At 32.6% G+C, this 27,894-nt stretch overlaps 1 protein-coding gene across 1 annotated transcript; it reads right to left on the reverse strand.

Annotated features, from left to right (window-relative positions):
• LOC139841927 (uncharacterized) lies at positions 1–25,325 on the reverse strand. Its single transcript, XM_071832114.1, has 2 exons — positions 23,069–25,325; positions 1–593 (listed from the first exon to the last, which is right to left on the reverse strand). The coding sequence occupies exons 1-2, from the start codon at positions 25,323–25,325 to the stop codon at positions 1–3; spliced, it is 2,850 nt and encodes a 949-aa protein (XP_071688215.1).
• Between the last annotated feature and the right edge of the window lie 2,569 nt (positions 25,326–27,894).

The following is a 27,894-nucleotide window of genomic DNA, read 5'->3' on the forward strand; positions in this document are numbered from 1 at the left end:
CTATCCTCTGTACGCTATCAACACTGAACTTATTGCTTCCTTCGATGCCGCTAAGTACAGTATCAACGTTTCTCCAGCAATTGGCGCAGTCATTGTTGGCAGCTCTTTTAGCAAATTTTTTATTTCTTGAAACGCCACTTCTGCTTCCTCCGTCCACTTGAAGTCCATTTTCTTCAAGCAATTCTTCAATGTTCTGAAAAAGGGGAGTGACCGCTCTGCGGATTTGGATAGGAACCTTGTCAAGGCCGCCAACTTACCCATTAAGCTTTGCACTTCTTTTTTATTTCTTGGTGACGACATATTCTCGATTGCCTCTATTTTCTTTGGATTTACACGTATCCCTCGCTCAGTTATTATATGACCAAAAAACTTCCCTTCTTCTTCCCCAAAACTGCACTTCGATGGGTTAAGCTTCATATTAATTTTTCTTAACGAAGCAAACGTTTCTAATATGTCCTCCAACAAACCTTGTTCTGTTGTGCTTTTTATGACCAGGTCGTCAACATATGCTTCTAAATTTCTTCCAATCTGACCTTTGAAAGCTTCATCTATTACCCGTTGGTAAGTTGCTACAGCATTTGAAAGGACCCGTCCTAATCCACCTGGACGAAGTCATCAACATTTGGTCCCATTGCGATGATCGGCTCCAAGTAATGTCCTTATATTGAGCAAATGCACAGCGGAAGACTTAATTCGTACCTGAGAATAAACATGCTTTAAAGTGTCAACCAAAAGGTTGGTGAGTTCATAGGTTTATCATAACAATCATTTCAATATGTTAATAGACCACAAGATTTCATAATCATAAACATAATACACTCGCAAGAGTATGTAAAGCATTCTAAGTGGTTGAGCACTTGGTAACCATACTTAACATTTAATCAACGTCGCATATTCCCTTTATTATGAAATTTCACTACACCGTACCAAGTGTAGTCACTAAAACGAAGTACTGTGCAACGGTTGAATATGTGATGACCCGAGAATTTCCGACCAAATTTAAACTTAATCTTTATATGTTTGCGACACGATAAGCAAAGTCTATAATGTTGAGTCTCGAAAACTTTGAATTATATTCATGTAATCAATTACCCTTTGACTGTGCCCGACGATTCACGAACCAATATTTGTAATTAAATACATATATATTTGAATATATGAATATATAATAATAATTTGAAATATAAATTGGAAATATATATTGTTGTTATTAAAGTTATTACTAGTAATATCATTATTAAGTATTATTGTATTATTATTATTATTATTATTAAAATGATACAATTCATTATTACTATCATTAATAATATTAGTATTATTTAGTATTTAATATTATTATCTTTAATAATAATATTATTATAAATCTCATAGATATTATTATTTTCAATAATATTATTATTTTTATTCTAAATGGTTATTATTATTAATTATAACATTAAGAGTATTAATATTATAGTTATATTTATAAATTAATAAGATTAGTTATATTATACAAAATATATATATATATATATATATATATATATATATATATATATATATATAGCTATATAATTACAGTTATATACTAATATGTATATATATACACAGGTACGTATAATATACTGATTCAATATACAAATCAGTATGTTTGATTTAATAACATAATCAGTAAATTTATAATAATTAAGGATTTAAAACAGGATTATAATGACAAATAATTTACGCTTATAGTTTGTTACAATTCATTGTCCATCACTATCTGCTTGTAAATGAATTTGTTTGTGTCTCAAATTTGTTTCACATTGCTATCATACTATTTTTTTGATTTCCAAAATTCGTACCAATCACAATACAACCAAGGGAATAATCCAAGAAGCTGTTAATGATCGATGTCTTTATCTGTTTATTTTTTTTTTCTTTTGCTCTTTGTTTTATCTTCCCGAGGGAATCATTCTGTCAACCTCAATTCATATAATAAGAGATCACATTCAGTGTTAATTGATAACAATCGACTTTACATTATCAAACCTCAATCACAAACATCCCAAAACAAAACCCAAACATCGCTCATGGTTTGCAACTCAAACCATACAACAAATCACCACCTTGTTTTCTCCTTCCTTCGTCACCATGCCACCACCGTAAGCACCTCTAAACATCACTAAACTGCCACGTCTTAAAACATCAACACCCATCTTCTTCTTCCTCGTGAGTGCTCAACACCTCACACAAATAGACTTTAGTCAATCTCAAAACAAAACCGAACCACTTTAGGTTCTTGTTCTCTAAACATTAAGTCCACAACATCCCACATGATTGAACCATGTAGTTATGAGTCGATTATTTGCTGCTGCTACTGTGTTCAGTTTCCGAGCCCCAAACCGAAGACCCACTCGACTTAGCTGTTGTTCGACGAGTCCCGAACCACCATAAAAGTCGACTGTTTGTTGCTACTGTCTTGGTCGAGCTTCAACACCCATCAAAACCACGAAACCACCACCATCATTGATCACCCTTGAATCACCATTTCACCACCTCCAATCATCATCGCAACTAATCATCTTTGGTCACCGAGCCCCACACAGCAGCCTTAGGTTCGATAAAATCCAATACAGAAACAACCGAACACTACTCGCTATATATATATTTTTTAAACCTGCAACACCACCATGATCATCATATCCGTCACCTTTCTCTCTCCCTCTCTATACAACTCATTTCTTTTTCTTTTTAAAAACCTGCAACACCACTCGCTATATATATTTGTATCAGCCGACAATTTATAAAGTAAAGAACCCCATGTGTTAATGTAATCGAGCTATTGGTCATATATGATTAATTTTCCCACCACCACCGAATATATTTTTTTTTCCATCCACTTGCTATCTAAAAAAAACATATTAAACTGATACCCCACGTTCCTTTTGATTAATATTCTCAAGCTTTATTAAAGGTGTCATCCTAGATATTGATGAGTACAAGTGCCGAGTGGGGATAAGCTTTTTATGGGTTCCATAAACTCAATTGTTACTATGAACCGTAATAGTAATATTTGGTGATGTAAGTAGTACCTGTATCGTGATAATGATAACCCTAGTTTAACGGCGACGATGAGGATGATTATGGTAGTACCGCAATAACATAGGAATAATAGATGATGATCACGAATATGATGTTGATGATGATGATCATGAAGAGATTACGATACATGTAGGTTAGTTATGATGATTGCCGATTATGATGATAACAGTAAGCCTTGATGATCGATGGAGGACCAAAACCTAGCTGGGTGTGTTGTGCAAGTCGACTGGAATAGACCACGAAACATTAAGATTTTAACTATCGGGCTACCGTGATTATTTGGGTTTAAATGAGTTTAAATCGGGCTTGAGAAATTGTTTGGGTTTGTAAACTGCAGTTGGGCCGAAACAAATCTTGGGCCAGTTTATAACACCAAATATTTTACATGTTAAATAAATAAGTATTCGGGTTATTGCAATAAGATATCGAGTGGTTTAGTGGTTTGGTGTTTGTGGAGTGAGCGGGAGGTCGCGGGTTCGAGCCTGGGCATTAGCAATTATGTTTGGAACTTTTCTTGAGAGGTAGTTATAATTATTACTCTTACTTGTTATTATTATTATTATTATTATTATTATTATTATTATTATTATTATTATTATTATTATTATTATTATTATTATTATTATTATTATTATTATTATTATTATTATTATTAATATTGTTATTGCAAGTATTAATTATTATTGTTATAACTGTTATTATTATTACTAATACTATTATCAGTACTTGGTATTATCATTAATATTATTACTAATATTAATATATATATTATTATTATTATAACTATGATTATTATTATTATTATTATTAACATCATTAATATGAACATAATACAATTTATTATTTTATATATGATTATTAGTATCATTTTATAAGTTGTTAGTATTATTATCAGTATTATCAACAAACGTATTAGTAAGGATATCATTAGTATTGTCAGTACAATTATTAGTACGAGTATAATTAAACTTATTATCATTATTAACATTAGTAGTAAAATAGATATTTTTTTTATAATTATTATTATTTTAAAGAAATAAGTATTATTTTTTATATTATCATGAGTATTATTATTATGTAATTATTAAAATCAATATCATAACTATCATTAACAGTAAATTAATATTTTTACAAGCATTAATATTAGTATCATTGTTATTATTACTAATAGAGTTATTATTAACATAATTATATGATTAATGTTATCATCATTATTTTTACTAATAATAACTTAGTATAATTTGAATTACTATTTTGATAAACAAATGAGACACATAAATATATATATTAAACACATATAACATAACAAAATATTTTATTATATAAGAAGAATATATGAAATATAAATATATTTTTAATATAAAAATAATAATATCATTAATAGGTTATATATATAAACTTGTTCGATTATGATTATGTGTATTAATATATATACACAAATGATATAGGTTCGTGAATCTGAGGTCAACCCTATACTTGTTCAATGACGTCGTATGTATTTTTACTACAAAATACATTAGGTGAGTTTCATTTACCTTTTTACCCTATATATTTTTGGGCTGAGAATACATGCGCAATTTTTATAAATGTTTTACGAAATAGACACAAGTAATCGAAACTACATTATATGTTTGAATGATCAAAATCGAATATGCCCCTTATTTAGTCTGGTAATCTAAGAATTAGGGAACAGACACCCTAATTGACGCGAATCCTAAAGATAGATCTATCGGGCCCAACAAGCCCCATCCAAAGTACCGGATGCTTTAGCACTTCGAAATTTATATCATGTCCGAAGGAGGATCCCGGAATGATGGGGATATTATTATATGCATATTGTGAATGTCGGTTACCAGGTGTTCAATCCATATGAATGATATTTTTGTCTCTATGCATGGGACGTATGTTTATGAGAAATGGAAAAATGAAAATCTTGTGGTCTATTAAAATGATAAAAATGATTATTTATGTTAAACTAATGAACTCACCAACCTTTTGGTTGACACTTGAAAGCATGTTTATTCTCAGGTATGAAAGAAATCTTTCGCTGTGCATTAGCTCATATTAGAGACATTACTTGGAGTCATTCATGGCATATTTTAAAAGACGTTGCATTCGAGTCGTTGAGTTCATCAAGATTATTATTAAGTCAATTATAGTTACATGTATGATGAAATGGTATGCATGCCGTTAACTTTCGATGTAATGAAAGATTGTCTTTTCAAAAACGAATGCAATGTTTGTAAAATGTATCATATAGAGGTCAAGTACCTCGCGATGTAATCAACTGTTGTGAATCGTGTATAATCGATATGGACTTCATCCGGATGGATTAGGACGGGTCTTCACAGTTGGTATCAGAGCGGTGGTCTTAGCGAACCATGTCTGCATTAGTGTGTCTAACTGATAAGTCGTTAGGATGCATTAGTGAGTCTGGACTTCGACCGTGTCTCCATGTCAAAAGTTTTGCTTATCATTTTGTGTCAAAAATTACCTGCTTGTCATTCTTAGAGAATCACTTGCTTATCACTCTTAGTCTAGACACGTTTTACTGCATTGACTGCATGAATAGTGTATAGACAAAATTCATATCTTAGCGTATCTGCTACTTCATATCTTAGCGTATCTGTTACTGTAACTTTGCCTGACAACTTCCGTAGATTCCTCCGTAACTTATGGGATTTTAGTATTATATATGCATTTGTAAATTATGTATTGCAGGGTACTAATCTACATCCTATAATCTATTTCTTATCGAAAATCCTTCATCTGATCGTACGAGATGAATCCTGCAACCAGTTCGAGTCCCTCAGATTCCGATAGCTATTCCGATAGTTATTCCGACAGCTATTCTGACATAGATGTTCACCTAAGCTCCGAAAACATCGTCATCGGCAGGAATCAACCAATCAGCCATTATCAATTCATCTGATGGGTTCGTAGTCAACTTAATTAATGGAAACGCGCAGAAGGCAATCCCTTCCACCAACCGAATTCACCTCTTAACAATGAACCTGAAGCGTTTACCGGCGAACCTGTTCGAGACATCATTTTCAGTCTCATTTCTAGGGTAACTCAACAAGATTATATTCTATCCACAATTCTGAACACTTATTCATCCGCTCGTTCTGACCGACAATCATCCTGGAGTAATAAGTCAACAAACTTCGCGCTCGAATAATCAATTCGGAGAATATGGTGCAAAATGTACCAGCTTCAACAATATCACCGGCACCAATAGTACCATCAATAACAGCACCAGTACCATCAATAATCCATGCTTCAATATCATCATCTGTACTTTGAGTATGATTTTCGTTCTACGTATCGTTCTACCTTATTTATCTTCGTTCGACATGGCGAATATGTAATCTCTAAAGTTTTAGAGATTATTTAATCTAGCTCCAACAGAAAAGCAAATGAGTTTAATATCATATTAACTCATTAAATCCATGAATACATCTGAAGAAAATATATATGTATATATGTTTTCATAAAAATTGTAATTAAAAATTCTCTTGTACAAACTGTTAATGGTGAAAATATTTTAACGGGTAGGTAATATCCGAGGACTATTTAAATTTCACATTAATAAGTTACATTGTACGTTCTTCGAATCTGTTTCAACAGTCATATACTATCCTACTTACATCCACCGATATACAAATCCGTTCACCACAGAGTAACCATATTCATCCAATTACATATTTGGATTTTGACCTATCAGAATCCAACAAATGGCATAATGAAGAAATAATGGACACAATAAAAATTGACTAGAAACAGATTAATTAACAATATGAAATTCTATTAAGAATCCACGCTAACAAAATCCTAGCTAACTGTTCCAAGCTAACTGTTATTTCCGTATTACCATTTATTATTCGCAATTTATTTTATCGCAATTTTAATTATCGTCATTTAAATTGTGTTATTTACTTTACGCATTTTATTTATCGTCATTTAATTTCTGTATTTATTTTACGCACTTTAAATATCGGGACACGTATACAAGGTTTTGACATATCATATCGACGCATCTATATATATTATTTAGAATCACCATAGACACTCTATATGCAGTAATGATCGAGTTCTCTATACAGGATTGAGGTTGATTCTCAAATAATATATATACTTTGAGTTGTGATCGAGTCTAAGACGTATACGGGTCACAATACGTATTAATTAATTCGAATATTATATAGTAACTTATATATGAATTATTATTTGTACACTGCTAACTGTGGGCTATCAACATTGGACAATTAAAATGAATTAAAATATTAATTATAACATATGAAACTAAATAATTCTTCAAGTTTGCCACTTGATTTCATCTTAAACCTCATTTGTATCTTGACAATTCTAATCTGCGTTCAAACCTTTCATGATTCTTGAAAACACCTCAATCGATAGGATGAATCAACCGCACTTCATCTATGGAAGGAAAGAGAGATGCATATAGTTATACACCTGAAAACACTCAGAACCTGAGTAAACGTTTAACTCGTAACTGTACTAATTCCTTTAGCGTTATTATTACCGAAAATAACTTTGCATCTGCTGTTCGAGATAGCCAGTTTTGTCACAGCTCCAGCAAGACAACTTCGACTTTTCATACGAAATAACCTTATTATAATGTTGATATGTACGCGTGCTCTTTTATTGTTACCTGGGAACCTTTCATATTCCACCATATTACCATCAGCGTTTAATCATCTAAAAACACAATTTTCCTGAAACCACCTCGGATTAATAACCGATGATTCAGATATCATAGCAATAAATGCAGAGGAAACAAAAAATGGGTAGATGGTCTAAACGACCAAAAGTTTGAGGATAAAGAAAGGAGTGTTAGGAACGCTCGATAGAAAATTGGGTATTGAAAAACAGATTGAGCTACCCATGAAGGAGACCAAGGACAAATATAGGGACCAAACCCTACATTCAAAGGATTCAAGTAATTCTGGACCCGTTAAAATCTTTAGAGAATATCTTGCTCCGAAGTCATGTTAAAATCTTACGGAAAATCTTTCTCCATCAACCATCGAACTTAGAAATTCCAAAATATCATCATCAATATCTTCGATATTTCTGAGGATATTTTCATAAATATTCTCGTCCGAAATTATATACCTCCTCGTGCTTCCTGTGTATCATTATATTGGGAACATTCAATAGAAAATTTAGTACCGAAAAGCGGATTATGCTAAACTATGAAGGAAGCCGTGGACAAATCACAAAGAATAAGTTTGACTTCAAAGAATCCAAATGATTCTGTTTCTGATGAAATCTTTAGTGAATACCTTGCTTTCGAATCTAAACCCTTACGGATAAATCTTTTTCATCACCCATCGATATTAGAAATTCCAAGATATCATCGTATCTTTCATTATAAATATCCTCCATATTTCTGGAGATATTTTTATAACTATTCTTATCTGAAATCATTAATCTCTTCGTGCTATCAGTATTACATCATATAGAAACTGTTAGTTTCTATATTCTGTAAACTTTCGAGCTTAAAATATGAATGTTATTGAAGTAATGTTGGGAACTGATGCATGAGTTAGTATAATATAATGACACTTGATCAACGTGATTATATTACAGTAAGTCATGCTGAGTTTCTAAATGGAACGTGATGATTCAAAGATCATAACGTCATCATGCGCCATGTTACAAAACTCTTTCATCCTACTTAACTCCGGAACAAATCAAGAAAATGTATTCTTGATGGTTCTATCTTCCGTGATGTTGATAAATTTAAAAATCAAATCGTGCAATCACGTTCATTCCTGCTTAGAACATTATAATCATTCGAAACTCTATATCTACAAATTCTGGACCATTATTCGCTTGACTTGAAGTCGGGAAGAGAAAACAAAAGCATAGAGCTTTGAAATATAAGGGAGAATATAAAGCTCGATAACAACACATAAATTACAAACCGTGTATATCAATGTTTATCGCAACATAAAGACACGGGAGAAATAAAAACATTATAATCCCGAGGGCAAAGTAGAAGAAAGCAGATTCTTCTGGTGGAAGTTGGAAAAGGAGAATGATTGTTGCGATAGTAAGGATGAGGACAAGGATCAGAACTGGATTAAGCATTTTCAGAATCTTTTGGATGTATGAAACAAGAAGGAAAGTATAGGAATGGTGAGAATAATGGAACGGAAGAGTTTAATTTATAATGGAAATATCAGACAGGGTAATCGAGACAGATCACCGTATTTAATTATAGAGATCTTAATCTCCTTATTAGCCGAAGAATCAAATCTCTCAGATTTCGAAGATTTATTTAAATCCCTTGAATTTCGGAATTCAACCAAGACAACGTCAAAAGTTGAAATACATCTTATTTTCTAAATCCAACCATGACTAGTCAAAAGTTATGATGAAACTAGTCTTTCTCGTTTCACCATTTAGTGATAGCTTCATTAATACTTTTCGAGTAATCGAATTATCTTATCCATATTACTCTATAGTAATAAAACTCTTTTATCAACTCATATTCGTCAGGAAAACATATTTATTGTTAGCCATGATGACCTCACTCAAATTTCGGGATGAAATTTCTTTAACGGGTAGGTACTGTGATGACCCGGGAATTTCCGACCAAATTTAAACTTAATCTTTATATGTTTGCGACACGATAAGCAAAGTCTATAATGTTGAGTCTCGAAAACTTTGAATTATATTTATGTAATCAATTACCCTTTGACTGTGCCTGACGATTCACGAACCAATATTTGTAATTAAATACATATATATTTGAATATATGAATATATAATAATAATTTGAAATATAAATTGGAAATATATATTGTTGTTATTAAAGTTATTACTAGTAATATCATTATTAAGTATTATTGTATTATTATTATTATTATTATTATTAAAATGATACAATTCATTATTACTATCATTAATAATATTAGTATTATTTAGTATTTAATATTATTATCTTTAATAATAATATTATTATAAATCTCATAGATATTATTATTTTCAATAATATTATTATTTTTATTCTAAATGGTTATTATTATTAATTATAACATTAAGAGTATTAATATTATAGTTATATTTATAAATTAATAAGATTAGTTATATTATATAATATATATATATATATATATATATATATATATATATATATATATATATATATATATATATATATATATATAGCTATATAATTACAGTTATATACTAATATGTATATATATATATATACACAGGTACATATAATATACTGATTCAATATACAAATCAGTATGTTTGATTTAATAACATAATCAGTAAATTTATAATAATTAAGGATTTAAAACAGGATTATAATGACAAATAATTTACGCTTATAGTTTGTTACAATTCATTGTCCATCACTATCTGCTTGTAAATGAATTTGTTTGTGTCTCAAATTCGTTTCACATTGCTATCATACTATTTTTTTGATTTCCAAAATTCGTACCAATCACAATACAACCAAGGGAATAATCCAAGAAGCTGTTAATGATCGATGTCTTTATCTGTTTATTTTTTTTTCTTTTGCTCTTTGTTTTATCTTCCCGAGGGAATCATTCTATCAACCTCAATTCATATTATAAGAGATCACATTCAGTGTTAATTGATAACAATCGACTTTACATTATCAAACCTCAATCACAAACATCCCAAAACAAAACCCGAACATCGCTCATGGTTTGCAACTCAAACCATACAACAAATCACCACCTTGTTTTCTCCTTCCTTCGTCACCATGCCACCACCGTAAGCACCTCTAAACATCACTAAACTGCCACGTCTAAAAACATCAACACCCATCTTCTTCTTCCTCGTGAGTGCTCAACACCTCACACAAATAGACTTTAGTCAATCTCAAAACAAAACCGAACCACTTTAGGTTCTTGTTCTCTAAACATTAAGTCCACAACATCCCACATGATTGAACCATGTAGTTATGAGTCGATTATTTGCTGCTGCTACTGTGTTCAGTTTCCGAGCTCCAAACCGAAGACCCACTCGACTTAGCTGTTGTTCGACGAGTCCCGGACCACCATAAAAGTCGACTGTTTGTTGCTACTGTCTTGGTCGAGCTTCAACACCCATCAAAACCACGAAACCACCACCATCATTGATCACCCTTGAATCACCATTTCACCACCTCCAATCATCATCACAACTAATCATCTTTGGTCACCGAGCCCCACACAGCAGCCTTAGGTTCGATAAAATCCAATACAGAAACAACCGAACACTACTCGCTATATATATTTTTTTTAAACCTGCAACACCACCATGATCATCATATCCGTCACCTTTCTCTCTCCCTCTCTATACAACTCGTTTCTTTTTCTTTTTAAAAACCTGCAACACCACTCGCTATATATATTTGTATCAGCCGACAATTTATAAAGTAAAGAACCCCATGTGTTAATGTAATCGAGCTATTGGTCATATATGATTAATTTCCCCACCACCACCGAATATATTTTTTTTTTGCCATCCACTTGCTATCTAAAAAAAACATATTAAACTGATACCCCACGTTCCTTTTGATTAATATTCTCAAGCTTTATTAAAGGTGTCGGCCTAGATATTGATGAGTACAAGTGCCGAGTGGGGATAAGCTTTTTATGGGTTCCATAAACTCAATTGCTACTATGAACCGTAATAGTAATATTTGGTGATGTAAGTAGTACCTATATCTTGATAATGATAACCCTAGTTTAACGGCGACGATGAGGATGATTATGGTAGTACCGCAATAACATAGGAATAATAGATGATGATCACGAATATGATGTTGATGATGATGATGATCATGACGAGATCACGATACATGTAGGTTAGTTATGATGATTACCGATTATGATGATAACAGTAAGCCTTGATGATCGATGGAGGACCAAAACCTAGCTGGGTGTGTTGTGCAGGTCGACTGGAATAGACCACGAAACATTAAGATTTTAACTATCGGGCTACCGTGATTATTTGGGTTTAAATGAGTTTAAATCGGGCTTGAGAAATTGTTTGAATTTGTAAACTGCAGTTGGGCCGAAACAAATCTTGGGCCAGTTTATAACACCGAATATTTTACATGTTAAATAAATAAGTATTCGGGTTATTGCAAGAAGATATCGAGTGGTTTAGTGGTTTGGTGTTTGTGGAGTGAGCGGGAGGTCGCGGGTTCGAGCCTGGGCATTAGCAATTATTTTTGGAACTTTTCTTGAGAGGTAGTTATAATTATTACTCTTACTTGTTATTATTATTATTATTATTATTATTATTATTATTATTAATTATTATTATTATTATTATTATTATTATTATTATTATTATTATTATTATTATTATTATTATTATTATTATTATTATTATTATTATTATTATTATTATTATTATTATTATTATTGTTGTTGTTATTGCAAGTATTAATTATTATTGTTATAACTGTTATTATTATTACTAATACTATTATCAGTACTTGGTATTATCATTAATATTATTACTAATATTAATATATATATTATTATTATTATAACTATGATTATTATTATTATTATTATTATTATTATTATTATTATTATTAACATCATTAATATGAATATAATACAATTTATTATTTTATATATCATTATTAGTATCATTTTATAAGTTGTTAGTATTATTATCAGTATTATCAACAAAAGTATTAGTAAGGATATCATTAGTATTGTCAGTACAATTATTAGTACGAGTATAATTAAACTTATTATCATTATTAACATTAGTAGTAAAATAGATATTTTTTTTATAATTATTATTATTTTAAAGAAATAAGTATTATTATTTATATTATCATGAGTATTATTATTATGTAATTATTAAAATCAATATCATAACTATCATTAATAGTAAATTAATATTTTTACAAGCATTAATATTAGTATCATTGTTATTATTACTAATAGAGTTATTATTAACATAATTATATGATTAATGTTGTCATCATTATTTTTACTAATAATAACTTAGTATAATTTGAATTACTGTTTTGATAAACAAATGAGACACATAAATATATATATTAAACACATATAACATAACAAAATATTTTATTATATAAGAAGAATATATGAAATATAAATATATTTTTAATATAAAAAATAATAATATCATTAATAGGTTATATATATAAACTTGTTCGATTATGATTATGTGTATTAATATATATACACAAATGATATAGGTTCGTGAATCTGAGGTCAACCCTATACTTGTTCAATGACGTCATATGTATTTTTACTACAAAATACATTAGGTGAGTTTCATTTACCTTTTTACCCTATATATTTTTGGGCTGAGAATACATGCGCAATTTTTATAAATGTTTTACGAAATAGACACAAGTAATCGAAACTACATTATATGGTTGAATGATCGAAATCGAATATGCCCCTTATTTAGTCTGGTAATCTAAGAATTAGGGAACAGACACCCTAATTGACGCGAATCCTAAAGATAGATCTATCGGGCCCAACAATCCCCATCCAAAGTACCGGATGCTTTAGCACTTCGAAATTTATATCATGTCCGAAGGAGGATCCCGGAATGATGGGATATTCTTATATGCATATTGTGAATGTCGGTTACCAGGTGTTCAATCCATATGAATGATATTTTTGTCTCTATGCATGGGACGTATGTTTATGAGAAATGGAAAAATGAAAATCTTGTGGTCTGTTAAAATGATGAAAATGATTATTTATGTTAAACTAATGAACTTACCAACCTTTTGGTTGACACTTGAAAGCATGTTTATTCTCAGGTATGAAAGAAATCTTTCGCTGTGCATTAGCTCATATTAGAGACATTACTTGGAGTCATTCATGGCATATTTTAAAAGACGTTGCATTCGAGTCGTTGAGTTCATCAAGATTATTATTAAGTCAATTATAGTTAGATGTATGATGAAATGGTATGCATGCCGTTAACTTTCGATGTAATGAAAGATTTTCTTTTCAAAAACGAATGCAATGTTTGTAAAATGTATCATATAGAGGTCAAGTACCTCGCGATGTAATCAACTGTTGTGAATCGTGTATAATCGATACGGACTTTGTCCGGATGGATTAGGATGGGTCTTCACAGAATACTGGTCGTCCAGTCCGGTTGGGGTTGTCAGGCCCGATAGATCTATCAACAGGATTCGCGTTTACAATACCCATGTAAATAGTAGTTATCAAGCTACAGGAAAATATGCCAGTGGTATAACTCAACGTAGAATATATTTTTAAGTACTTGTGTCTATTTTGTAAACATTTATAAAAGCAGCGCATGTATTCTCAGCCCAAAAATATATATTGCAAAAGCAATTAAAAAGGGAGCAAATGAAACTCACTTTTGCCTTGAAGGTATTTAATTCGACTTGGTCTCCGATAGATATCACGAACCTAACCATATATATAATATATCAACATATTTTCTTTTTAAGTAATCGTTACATATATATATACTTTTAATATTTTCTTAGTCCGTAGTTAGCAGTCCGATGTTGATCAGAATTAATCTCAACCCATGGTACCATGTTGTCAAATTAATCTCGACCCATGGTACCATGTTGTCAAATGACGTGTTGCGTACATAAAGTACCGTGTTGTCAAATGACGTGTTGCGTACAATCATGAGGTCTTATGATTAATCTTCTCGTGTTATTTACGGGTGGTCCTGAAATATATAAAATCAAATCATAAGTAATTATATATAAAATATCATATTAATTAGAAAAGATATGATTAATTTACTATTTCTCCAAATATTTTCGTAGCTAAACTAGCTTCGGATACCCAATCTTGTTTTAGTCGTAGTTTCTTCATTACAACTCCGTTTTTGTTGGTTCAACTTGCCACTTCCTTGGATCGAGTCAAATTTTAAGAATATGAACTGAAAATACCTTAGTTTGTATTCAAAATCATAGGTTATAGGTCAAACTTTGGTGAAACTTATGAAAGTGATCATTTTCCATCATAAAAACAACATTTAATGATCATTTTTCTAAAAATACTTACACTTTGAGTTAAACCATGAAATTTTTATGTGTTAACATATTCATAAGAAATATCATTTTTCCAGAACATGAACTTCCAATTCAAAGTTCAAGATGGTTTTTAATTATCCAACCCAAAACAGCCCCCGGTTGCACTCCGATGACGTAGATTCAGTTTTTAAGATGTTCTTTGTAAAACCAAGTTATATCTTGTCAGGTTAGCATATCATTATGATATATTACAGGTCTTGAAGTGTTTTAAAAGTCAAGTTAGAAGGATCTAGTTAGTTTGCGAACAAGTTTGAAATCATTCAAACTATGTTCTTGTTGTTAAAATTTTATACCACAAAATAAGATAGCTATATGAATATGAATTGAATAAGATTATGAACAAGGTTACTACCTCAAGTTACTTGGACAAAGTTACTACAAAATATAAGAAATAATCTTGGAATCAAAGAGTGGTGGAGTTAGATCAAAAGGTTGGAAGTAAACTTCTTCAAATGGGTGGTTATTTTGATATGTTCTTGAAAGAGTTTTCTTATGGTGTTTAAGGCTTGTAATTGAAGCTAAATGATGGGAAAAATGCTTGGAGATGATCAAGTATGAAGTTAGGAGTATTTTGAGAGAGAAATGAGGGAGTAGGTATGAGAAAATGGAGTGAAGAAATGGTGTTCATTTATAAAAACGTTTTTAGTTTATAAAGAAAGAAAAGGATTCCTAATTTTGTTTTCTTACTAATAATTCATACTACTTTAAAAATTCTAGTTACCTCATATCTAGGGCAGTAATAATGTTGATTAGGATGTTGATTTGATGTGTATATACCAATAGTAAATACGTATAGAAGCTGGGTATGATACGGGTACATATACCCTAGATATACGTATAGAAATCTTGAGGAAACGGAACGAGAATTCAAATATAGCTATCTTTTGTGAATATACTTATATTGTTTTATGTATTTAAGTCCTTAAAAAGTGATTAAATACATTATATATACGATACATGTATAAGCATTATAGATTATAAGTATATATATCAAAGAATGTTACGTATAGTTATCGTTTTGAAAACTTAAGTTAGTAGTTTCAAAATATACTTATAACTCATTGTCATTAGTACACAATGAGATGTTAAACCATCCTTAGATCATGTTAAATATATATAAATACATATATATACACAAACGTATAATTATCGTATGTTATATAGTTCGTGATATCATCGGTCATATTGGAAGGTCAAACGTTGTGTAAAACTCTTTTCAAAAACACAAGTCTCAACAATTTGGATTACTTATCATGTTGGTATGGTTTAATTTATGTAAATATTAATCTCATAAGTATAATTTGGTCGGAAAATTCCGGGTCATTACAGTACCTACCCGTTAAAGAAATTTCGTCCCCGAAATTTGATAGAGGTTGTTATGGATAACAATAAGAAGGTTTTCATGAAAAATATAAGGTGATAATGGAGTTTTATCATCATTGAGTAATGTAGATAAAACGATTCAATTATGCGAAGAATATAAATGAGACTATCGTAAAAGAGTGAGATGAGTAAAATATATTCGTCTTAACCGATGACGTAGTTATGATTGATTTCTGGGATTTAAGGGATTTAAAGAGAATCTTACGTAATAAGATTTGGTTCTTTGGTGATTAAGGAAATCAGGATCTTCTTTGATTATATGCAATAATCTGTTTCGATTGCTCTGTCGGATATTTCACTATAAATTCACCCCTTCGTTTCCTTATTTTCCACGACTCCCACCTTCTATTCTTTCTCCCTTGATTCTTACTTTAAAGCATTCATCAATATGCTCCATCCAGTCCTAATTCTTGATATACTCCTAACTTTTATATCTGTCATTCTTCTTTTTCATCTACCACCAGAAGAATCTATTTACTTCTACTATACTCTTGTGTTTATAGTGTTTCTAATTCTCCCGTGTCTCTATATTGCTATCTGCATCGATATACATGGTTTGTAATTTCGGGGTTATTATCGAAGTTTATATTCTTCATTATTTTTCGGAGCTTCATGCTTTCGTTTTCTCTTCGCGACTTCGAGTCAAGCGAGTAATGGTTCAAAATTCGTAGATATGAAATTCAGAATGAACATAGCTAATGCTCTAAGAAGAAAATGGTAATAGAACGATTTTGATTTGTTAAATTACCAGAATACCCTGAAGAAGACCGAGTCATCCAGAAAAATATTCTCTTGATATGTTTAGAGATTAGATAGAATGTAAGAGTCGTGTAAATGGCACATGATGACGGTACTGTGAATCATCATGCTTCATTAGAAACTCAGCATGACTTACTGTAATATAATGACGTTGATCAAGTGTCATTATATTATACTAATCCATGCTTCAGTTCCCAACACTACATCAAAACATTCATATTTTAAACTCGAAGGTTTCAGAATTTAGAAACTAACACAGTTTCTTTTATGTTGCAGATATTACGGAGAGATAAATGATCTCAGATAAGAATAGTTGTGAAAATATTGCCAGAAATATGGAGGATATTTATAATAGGACATACGAGAATATCTTAGAATTTCTAATATCAATGGATGATGAAGAAGATTTGTCTGTGAAGGTTTAGAATGAGAAATAAGATGTTTGCTAACGATTTCAACAGTCACAGAATCATTTGGATTCTTTGAAGGCAAACTTATTCTTTGTGATTTGTCCACAGCTTTCTTCATAGTTTCACATAATCCGCTTTTCGGTACTAAATTTTCTATCGAGCATTCCTAACACTCCTTTCTTTATCATCAAACTTTTGGCCATTAAGATCATCTACAACATGCTGCTTCGTCAGCATTTTCAAAGTTAACTGATCTGGGTCATCGGTTATCAAACCGAGGTAGTTTCAGGAGAATTGTGTTTTTAGAATGATTAATCGCTGATGGTAATATTGTGGAATATAAAAGGTTCCCCAGTAGCAATAAAGAGTACGCATATATATCGCGGTTATAATAAAGTTGTTTCGGATGAAAAGTCGGAGTTGACTTGCTGGAGCTGTGACAAAATTAGCTACTTTGGAAAGGGATTGCAAACGATCTTCGGTAATAACAATGTCAAAGGAACTAGAACAGATACGTGTCAAACGTTTACTCAGTTTCCGAGGGTTTTTCAGGTGCATAACTATATGCATCAATCTTTTCTTCTGTAGATGAAGTGCGGTTGGTTTATCCTCTCGATTGAGATGTTTTTAAGAATCATGATAGATTTGAACGCTGATTGTAATTGTCGAGATACAATGAGGTTTAAGATGAAATCAAGTGGCAATCTTGAAGAAATGTTTAGTTTCATATGTTATAATCAATATTTTAATTCATTTTAATTGTCCAATGTCATTAGTCCACAGTCGATAGTCCATAGTAACAGTCCAATAATTCATATATAGTTTAATATATAATATACGAATTAATTAATACGTGTCGTGACCCGTATACCTCTCAGACTCGATCACAACTCAAACTATATATATTATTGTAGAATCAACCTCAACCCTGTATAGAGAACTTGATCATTACTGCATATAGAGTGTCTATGGTGATTCCAAATAATATATATAGATGCGTCGATATGATATGTCAAAACATTGTATACGTGTCCCGATATTTAAAGTGCATAAAATAATTACAGAAATTAAATGACGATAAATAAAAGTGCGATAATTAAATTGCGATAAATAAAATGTAATCAGTTAGCTAGGAACAGTTAGCTGGAACAGTTAGCGTGGATTCTTAACAAAATTTTTCATAGTTAATTTGTTTGTTTCTAACAGATTTTATTTTGTCATATGTTTTCTTCATATGCCACTTGTTGGATTTTGGGAAGTCAAAATCCAAATATGAAATTGAATGAAAATGGTTATTCTGCGGTGAACGGATACGTATATCGGTGGATATAAGTAGGATAGTAAATGACTGTTGAATCAGATTCAACGAATGTACAATGTAACTTATTAAGATGAAATCTAATTATTCCTCGGGTATTACCTACTCGTTAAAAAAAAATTCACCATTAATATTTTGTACAGAAGAACTTTTAATTACAATCTTTATGAAAACATATATACATATATATTTTCTTCAGATGAAATCATGAATTTAATGAGTTAATATGATATTAATCTCATTTGCTTTTCGGTTTGAGCTAGAATAAGAAATCTCTAAAACTTTTTGAAACCACATATTCTTCGCAGAATATCAATGAAGTTATGGATCAATACTTCATCGTTCATTATTGTTGGTACTCCTTGGTATCTATGGTGCGTATGATGTTGATGTTTGTGGGACAGATTATGATGTCGAGACGTGTGATGCGGATGTTGTTTGTTAGTGGTGATGATGGTATTGTTGATGTTATTGATGGTGGTGCTGATTATGCTGCTGGTGCTGCTGCTGGTGTTTGCAACCTTCGCACCATGTTCTCCAAAGCCGTCACGCGAGTGCGAAGTTCGTTAACTTCTGCTAGTACACCGGGATGATTGGCGGTTGGAGCGAGCGAATGAACAAGATTTGTAATATGGGATAGTATATAATCGTGACGAGATACTCTAGAAATGAGAGAGAAAATGGTATTTCGAATAGGTTCGCCGGTAAGTGCTTCAGGTTCATCGCCAAGAGGGCAATTTAGTGGATGGAATGGATCACATTCTTCTTGTCTCCAGTGATTTAGTATATTACGAACCCATCCCCAATTCATCCAGAATAGATGATGGGAAATTGGTTGATCCATTCCGGTGACGCTGCTTTCGGAGCCCGAATGGAAATTCATATCGGCATAACTGTCAGAATCTGAAGAATTCGAACTAGATGCGGAATCCATCTTGTATAATGGGGAAAATGAATTTTTGGTATGGAATAGATTATAGGAGTTAGATTTGGTACTCTTTAATACATAATTTACATATGTATATATAATACCAAAATCCCGTAAATTACGGAGAATCTTTGAAAAGATATCAGTCAAAGTTCGCAATAACAGATATGCTAAGATAAGAATTTGTCTATACACTATCAATGCAGTAAATGCAGTAAAACATGTCTAGACTTATGAATGATAAGCAGGTAATTTCCTAAGGATGATAAGCAGATGATTTCTGACTAGAAATGATAAGCAAAACTTTTGACATGTAGACACGGTCGAAGTCCAGACTCATTAATGCATCCTAACAACTACTAGTTAGACACACTAATGCAAGACCTGGTTCGCTACGACCACCGCTCTGATACCAACTGAAAGGACCCGTCCTAATCCACCTGGACGAAGTCATCAACATTTGGTCCCATTGCGATGATCGGCTCCAAGTAATGTCCTTATATTGAGCAAATGCACAGCGGAAGACTTAATTCGTACCTGAGAATAAACATGCTTTAAAGGGTCAACCAAAAGGTTGGTGAGTTCATAGGTTTATCATAACAATCATTTCAATATGTTAATAGACCACAAGATTTCATAATCATAAACATAATACACTCGCAAGTGTATGTAAAGCATTCTAATTGGTTGAGCACTTGGTAACCATACTTAACATTTAATCAACGTCGCATATTCCCTTTATTATGAAATCTCACTACACCGTACCAAGTGTAGTCACCAAAACGAAGTACTGTGCAACCGTTGAATACTGGTCATCCAGTCCGGTTGGGGTTGTCAGGCCCGATAGATCTATCAACAGGATTCGCGTTTACAATACCCATGTAAATAGTAGTTACCAAGCTACAGGGAAATATGCCAGTGGTACAACTCAACGTAGAATATATTTTTAAGTACTTGTGTCTATTTTGTAAACATTTATAAAAGCAGCGCATGTATTCTCAGCCCAAAAATATATATTGCAAAAGCAATTAAAAAGGGAGCAAATGAAACTCACTTTTTCCTTGAAGGTATTTAATTCGACTTGGTCTCCGATAGATATCACGAACCTAACCATATATATAATATATTAACATATTTTCTTTTTAAGTAATCGTTACATATATATGTACTTTTAATACTTTTAATATTTTCTTAGTCCGTAGTTAGCAGTCCACAATTAGTTGCTTAAATAAAATAAATAAAGACCCCATCATATTCGTATTTATCAGAATTAATCTCGACCCATGGTACCATGTTGTCAAATGACGTGTTGCGTACATAAAGTACCGTGTTGTCAAATGACGTGTTGCGTACAATCATGAGGTCTTATGATTAATCTTCTCGTGTTGTTTACGGGTGGTCCTGAAATATATAAAATCAAATCATAAGTAATTATATATAAAATATCATATTAATTAGAAAAGATATGATTAATTTACTTTTTCTCCAAATATTTTCGTAGCTAAACTAGCTTCGGATACCCAATCTTGTTTTAGTCGTAGTTTCTTCATTACAACTCCGTTTTTGTTGGTTCAACTTGCCACTTCCTTGGATCGAGTCAAATTTTAAGAATATGAACTGAAAATACCTTAGTTTGTATTCGAAATCATAGGTTATAGGTCAAACTTTGGTGAAACTTATGAAAGTGATCATTTTCCATCATAAAAACAACATTTAATGATCATTTTTCTAAAAATACTTACACTTTGAGTTAAACCATGAAATTTTTATGTGTTAACATATTCATAAGAAATATCATTTTTCCAGAACATGAACTTCCAATTCAAAGTTCAAGATGGTTTTTAATTATCCAACCCAAAACAGCCCCCGGTTGCACTCCGACGACGTAGATTCAGTTTTTAAGATGTTCTTTGTAAAACCAAGTTATATCTTGTTAGGTTAGCATATCATTATGATATATTACAGGTCTTGAAGTGTTTTAAAAGTCAAGTTAGAAGGATCTAGTTAGTTTGCGAACAAGTTTGAAATCATTCAAACTATGTTCTTGTTGTTAAAATTTTATACCACAAAATAAGATAGCTATATGAATATGAATTGAATAAGATTATGAACAAGGTTACTACCTCAAGTTACTTGGACAAAGTTACTGCAAAATATAAGAAATAATCTTGGAATCAAAGAGTGGTGGAGTTAGATCAAAAGGTTGGAAGTAAACTTCTTCAAATGGGTGGTTATTTTGATATGTTCTTGAAAGAGTTTTCTTATGGTGTTTAAGGCTTGTAATTGAAGCTAAATGATGGGGAAAATGCTTGGAGATGATCAAGTATGAAGTTAGGAGTATTTTGAGAGATAAATGAGAGTGTAGGTATGGGAAAATGGAGTGAAGAAATGGTGTTCATTTATAAAAACGTTTTTAGTTTATAAAGAAAGAAAAGGATTCCTAATTTTGTTTTTCTTACTAATAATTCATACTACTTGACAAATTCTAGTTACCTCATATTCAGGGCAGTAATAATGTTGATTAAGATGTTGATTTGATGTGTATATACCAATAGTAAATACGTATAGAAGCTGGGTATGATACGGGTACATATACCCTAGATATACGTATAGAAATCTTGAGGAAACGGAACAAGAATTCAAATATAGCTATCTTTTGTGAATATACTTATATTGTTTTATGTATTTAAGTCCTTAAAAAGTAATTAAATACATTATATATACGATACATGTATAAGCATTATAGATTATAAGTATATATATCAAAGAATGTTACGTATAGTTATCGTTTTGAAAACTTAAGTTAGTAGTTTCAAAATATACTTATAACTCATTGTCATTAGTACACAATGAGATGTTAAACCATCCTTAGATCATGTTAAATATATATAAATACATATATATACACAAACGTATAATTATCGTATGTTATATAGTTCATGATATCATCGGTCATATTGGACGGTCAAACGTTGTGTAAAACTCTTTTCAAAAACACAAGTCTCAACAATTTGGATTGCTTATCATGTTGGTATGGTTTAATTTATGTAAATATTAATCTCATAAGTATAATTTGGTCAGAAAATTCCGGGTCATTACAGCATTTTTTAAACCAAATGGCATCTTTGTATAACAGTATATGCCTTGACTTGTGTGGAAAGCAGTCTTATCCTCATCGTCCGCTACCATCTGTATTTGATGGTATACTTTGTACGCATCTAGGAAACATTTGTATCGGAAGCCAGCTAACGATTCAACTTTCCAGTCTATTTCTGGCAGTGGATAATTGTCCTTAGGGCAAGCTTTATTAATATCCGTGAAGTCAACACACATACACCAAGACCCATCAGGATTTTTTACCAACACTGAGTTTGCTACCCATGTTGGATACCTTACTTCTCGCAAGATGTTTACTTTGATCAACTTGTCGACTTCTGCTTTCAACCATTCGCTTCTTTCAGGAGCCATGCCGCATTTCTTTTGTGGTACTGGCGTCAGACTAGGATTTGCATTAAGCTTGTGCTCAGCAATTTCCCTTGGTACACCCGTCATGTCTGCTTCTTTCCAAGAAAATACGTCTGTGTTAGAAGCTAATATATTGCGAAGCTTAAACTTCGTCTCATCAGACAATCCTCCGCCAATTTTAATTTTCTGCTCTGGATACCCTGGGTTTGCAATGATCATGCAGCTTCTAAGTTGCTCTGCCTCACTCGGCTGCTGCTCTGCATGTTCCACGGCCGCAACGCTTGCATCTTGCTTTTCTGACCTGATCGTTGCAATTCCCAATGGTGTTGGGAATTTGATAAGGATAGCTGCTAATTTTTGCAAAGTCGTGCGACCCAAGAGCGCATTATACTTTGAGTACGACCTTACGACGGCAAATTCTACTGTCGTACTTCTCACTAATTCCTTATTATCATCGTCCACCAGCTCCAACTCTAATTCAATGATCTCGATTGCCCATGCGGACTCACCAGAAAATCCTGATAACGCAGTGTTAGGAGCCACTTGATTGGCTGTGACAGCCCCTGGTAACAAGCGAAAACAGTGCTCGTACATTATATCAACACCGCAACCGGTGTCTACATTCAATCGCTTGATGATGTACCTGCAACTTTTGACACGTCCTTTAATTGTAATGGGCGCATCCGAGGGTTCCTGTGCTATGGTCGAGAATGTGATGGGAGTATTTTCCCATTCCTCAGATACCTCAAACTTGCGCCTCTGATATATCCGTCCGCTGGTTGCCATGTTTATGGTTTTATCCATTTCATTTCCCTCATTCTTCTTTTGCCACGGATATTCTTTTTCTCCCTTTGGCTTGTCAGCTTGTGCTCTTGCGCTTTTCTTCAAGTGTTGCAATCTTCCTTTTTTGAGTTCAGCAACAACTTTTTCAATTAAGTGCCGACATTCATTGGTCTCATGACCGTAATCATCGTGAAAATCACAAAATTTGCTTCTGTCTCTGTTTCCATAATACTTTGACAAAGGCACTGGGGGATCAAAGCTTTTGCACACTGCCTCTGTAGCCAAAATTTCTTTTGGTGTTTTGGTGAGGTCTTTTATTAATGCAACATTTTCAGCATGGCTGCTTTTGAACCTCTGGCTTCCTCCCCCTTTATTGTTGTTGAACTTGCGATACTTATCATTATGATAGGTACCACCCCTAGGTTGGCCATTACCACCATAACGTTTACCCAGCTCCGAACCTCTTCCCTGCACTCGATAATAATCATCATCGATGTCCATGTTTGAAGAGGTATTTCCGCAATTATGCTTTATATCTTCTTGTGCCCGCATGTAGTCATGCTTTTCTTTTACGGCTTCCGCGAAAGTTTCAGGCACTCTTCTTTGTAACCGTTGCCACAAAGACAGGTGTCTGTCAGCATCTATACAATGAATAAAGCCGGATACCTTCTGGCTTTCTGGCAAGTTTTGTATCTTAGCCACCTCTTTAGTATATCTGTCTATTATTTCTCCCAAGCTCTCTTTCGATTTCTGCTTAATGTCGTGACATTCGACATGTGTTCTTTTGCGTGCGCGCAAATTGTGAAAGTTCAATAAAAACCTTGAGCGCAAATCCGCAAAACCTGTAATGCTTTGGGCTGGCAAATTATTGAACCATTCCCTTGCCACTCCTTGCAACACTATTGGTAGCATATGGCATGCTACTGCATCACTCCAACTGTGTGTTCTTGCAGTTCCTTCAAATTTTTGTAAAAAGTCATCCGGATCAGATAACCCATCATAACTTCCGAGTGTTAGAGGCAACACCGGTGCAATTGTGAAGGGATGATTGGCGATGTGTGGCACAAACTTTTCTGTTGTAGGAGCTAGCTCAAGACTTTGCTTAGCTTTTTGCCCTTGCATCACTGCGAACCAATTGCTCATAAACTCTTGTACCCGCGCTGGCTCATTGAAAGCGGGTGCCAAGTGTGGTGGCGCGACTTACTGTAATTGAGATATGAAGCTATTTGACTGGGTTGCGGCATAGTGCGTTCCGCTATATTGATTGCTTGCAACAGTATGGACTGATTGCGGAAACGCACGTGCCGTTGATCTTTGTTGTGGTGTCAGCATGATGTATGAACGATCTGGATTTCTCAGACCCATCTGCCTGATTCTTTCCTGGGCTTTCTCGGTAGTAACCCTTTCAATCGGTGTTTTGGGTTCAATCGAGGAGATAATTGGTATTGTAACCACACATGTAGTTTTAACTTTAAAGCCTGGTGGAACCGTTTCGCTTGGAAAACCAAAGCTCAGGATTTTTAGTGACAGATCCTCGAATGGTTTAAAGCCAGTTCCTGTTTCCAGTAAACTTCCATCGGCAGTGTGCCACCATCCCTTAGATGACTCATTCAGGACAGTTTCTGATGTAACCGGCCCTGTTCCAACACTTGGTGTTGATGGAGGCTTTGATGTGCCTTTGGTTGGTGCTGGCGGCGTCGACGGTGTGTTCGTAATATTCGCCTTAGGTGTTTGAAACCCTGGACTTCCTGGAGAGTCAAATCGCCCTTGATTCTTTGCATTCTTACTTCCTCCACCCATTCTTGCTGACAATAAAGAAAAACCTGAAAGTGACCGATTAGTTAAACAAAAAAGTTTTATGGAAAAAAGGTACGAAATCATATACAACATAAATTCCAATCTTCTTTGTTTCATATAACCGGTCCCACGGATGGCGCCAAATGATCAAACATATTTTCACGGGGTCAAGGTGAACCTACACTTGAGTGCATAAAAGGGGTTTAAGGACTAACAATATTCGAACCTCCGACGCTTAGTCGTGGATAACCCACATCGGTATCGTTTCGATTCTGACAGGGTGGCCGATTTGAGAGTCCACCAACAACCTAGCATACGAGGTTGAGTAGCCCAAAGACATGAAGGTTTTATAGTTCAATACATACCTGAAAGTCTTTAGAGATAGTAAGAAGCTTTGTTCGTACGATAGAGATTTGTACGCCGTAGTTTACGTATGAGTAAACAAGTGAACGTATATGTTTTTAGGGTTTATGAGCTATATATTTATAGGCTCACGAATTAGGGTTTCGGTAGAATCTTTTCCCTAATTAAATGCAATCTCATCCTTAACTAACTTTCGTTATTTAAGGAAGAGAATCCGACTTGATTATACCGTACACTCTTCTAGAATGTACCGGACCCCTGTGCAAGTATACGAAACTCGCACCAGATGGTATAGGCGCATAGCGTGCGGCTATACCCGTAATGTATACCTTTGTGTGTGATTAAATGATTTGGATGCGCATCCGCACAACCTTGCGGATATGCGTATCATTACATCGAATTCCAAAGGTTTACAAGCAGTGAATTCTTTGTAGGAGCATCCTACATGATTTCTTGTGGAATTAGTTCCACTGCTAGAACCAGAGTTATTGTTGTTATTTTGCATTGCGGCATGTACTGCGGCTATGTTCGCAGCAAGGAAAACACGGAAGTCTTCCTCACTCATGTTCATGTTCTGACGAGTCGTCGGTGCCATTTCCTTCAAAAATAGCCAAAAGAATTGAGTTAATTGTGACGACCCGGGAATTTTTGACCAAATTTAAACTTAAATCTTTATATGTTTTGACACGATAAGCAAAGTCTGTAATGTTGAGTCTCGAAAATTTTGGAAACTATGTTCATATATTTAAATTTCCCTTTGACTATTTCCGACGATTCACGAACAACTATTTGTAAATAGGTATGTATATATTTAAATATATATATATATATATATATATATATATATATATATATATATATATATATATATATATATATATATATATGATTTGAAATATAATTTATGATGTAATTGTTAGAAATTAATTATGTAAAAATAATAATTAATATATAAAACATATCTATATACAAATAAAGTATATTAAAAATAAATATTAAATTATTTTAATACTAATTGATGTTCCGATTGATATTAAGCAAACTAAATTTCAAACTCATATTATTTTAAAATAAACGGTGATCCGAAAATGAGTGATATCAATTATAGGCTCATTAAAAATATATTTAGGAACTATTTGTTAAATTTTAAAACTTTTTATATTTTACTTAGGGTTGGGAGTGAATAATTAATGTAATTTTTATTTAATAGTTAATGATCGAATTTTATACCATAATGACTAAAATAAATACATATAGTTAAATTAAAAATTTGGAATTTATCTGAGTACTTTTTATCCGCCACTAATTAACAACGGAGTCCGAACTTATCATGTCCATCCAACTGATCCGGCTGCTATCTTATTTCTTCTTTTCACATGATTACTAATTTTTAATATATTATTTTATTTATTGATATTGATATGATCAATAACCGAAGTTGTAAATATATACATATTGTATGCATTATGAAAGTCAAAAAGGAAACCCACTAACTTTTGTTTCTTACTTCCTGGTTAAATGTCACACTCTC

This window comes from Rutidosis leptorrhynchoides, chromosome 4 (assembly GCF_046630445.1).
Source record: "Rutidosis leptorrhynchoides isolate AG116_Rl617_1_P2 chromosome 4, CSIRO_AGI_Rlap_v1, whole genome shotgun sequence".
NCBI lineage: Eukaryota > Viridiplantae > Streptophyta > Magnoliopsida > Asterales > Asteraceae > Rutidosis > Rutidosis leptorrhynchoides.

What these genes read in the sequence shown, in the direction of transcription:
- LOC139841927 (XM_071832114.1), bottom strand. Translation starts at nt 25,325, where the DNA reads ATGCAAGGGCAAAAAGCTAAGCAAAGTCTTGAGCTAGCTCCTACAACA. An exon ending in TTATACAAAGATGCCATTTG is followed by an intron (nt 594 to 23,068) that starts GTTTAAAAAATG and finishes CAGGTGGATTAG; the next exon opens with GACGGGTCCTTTCAAATGCT.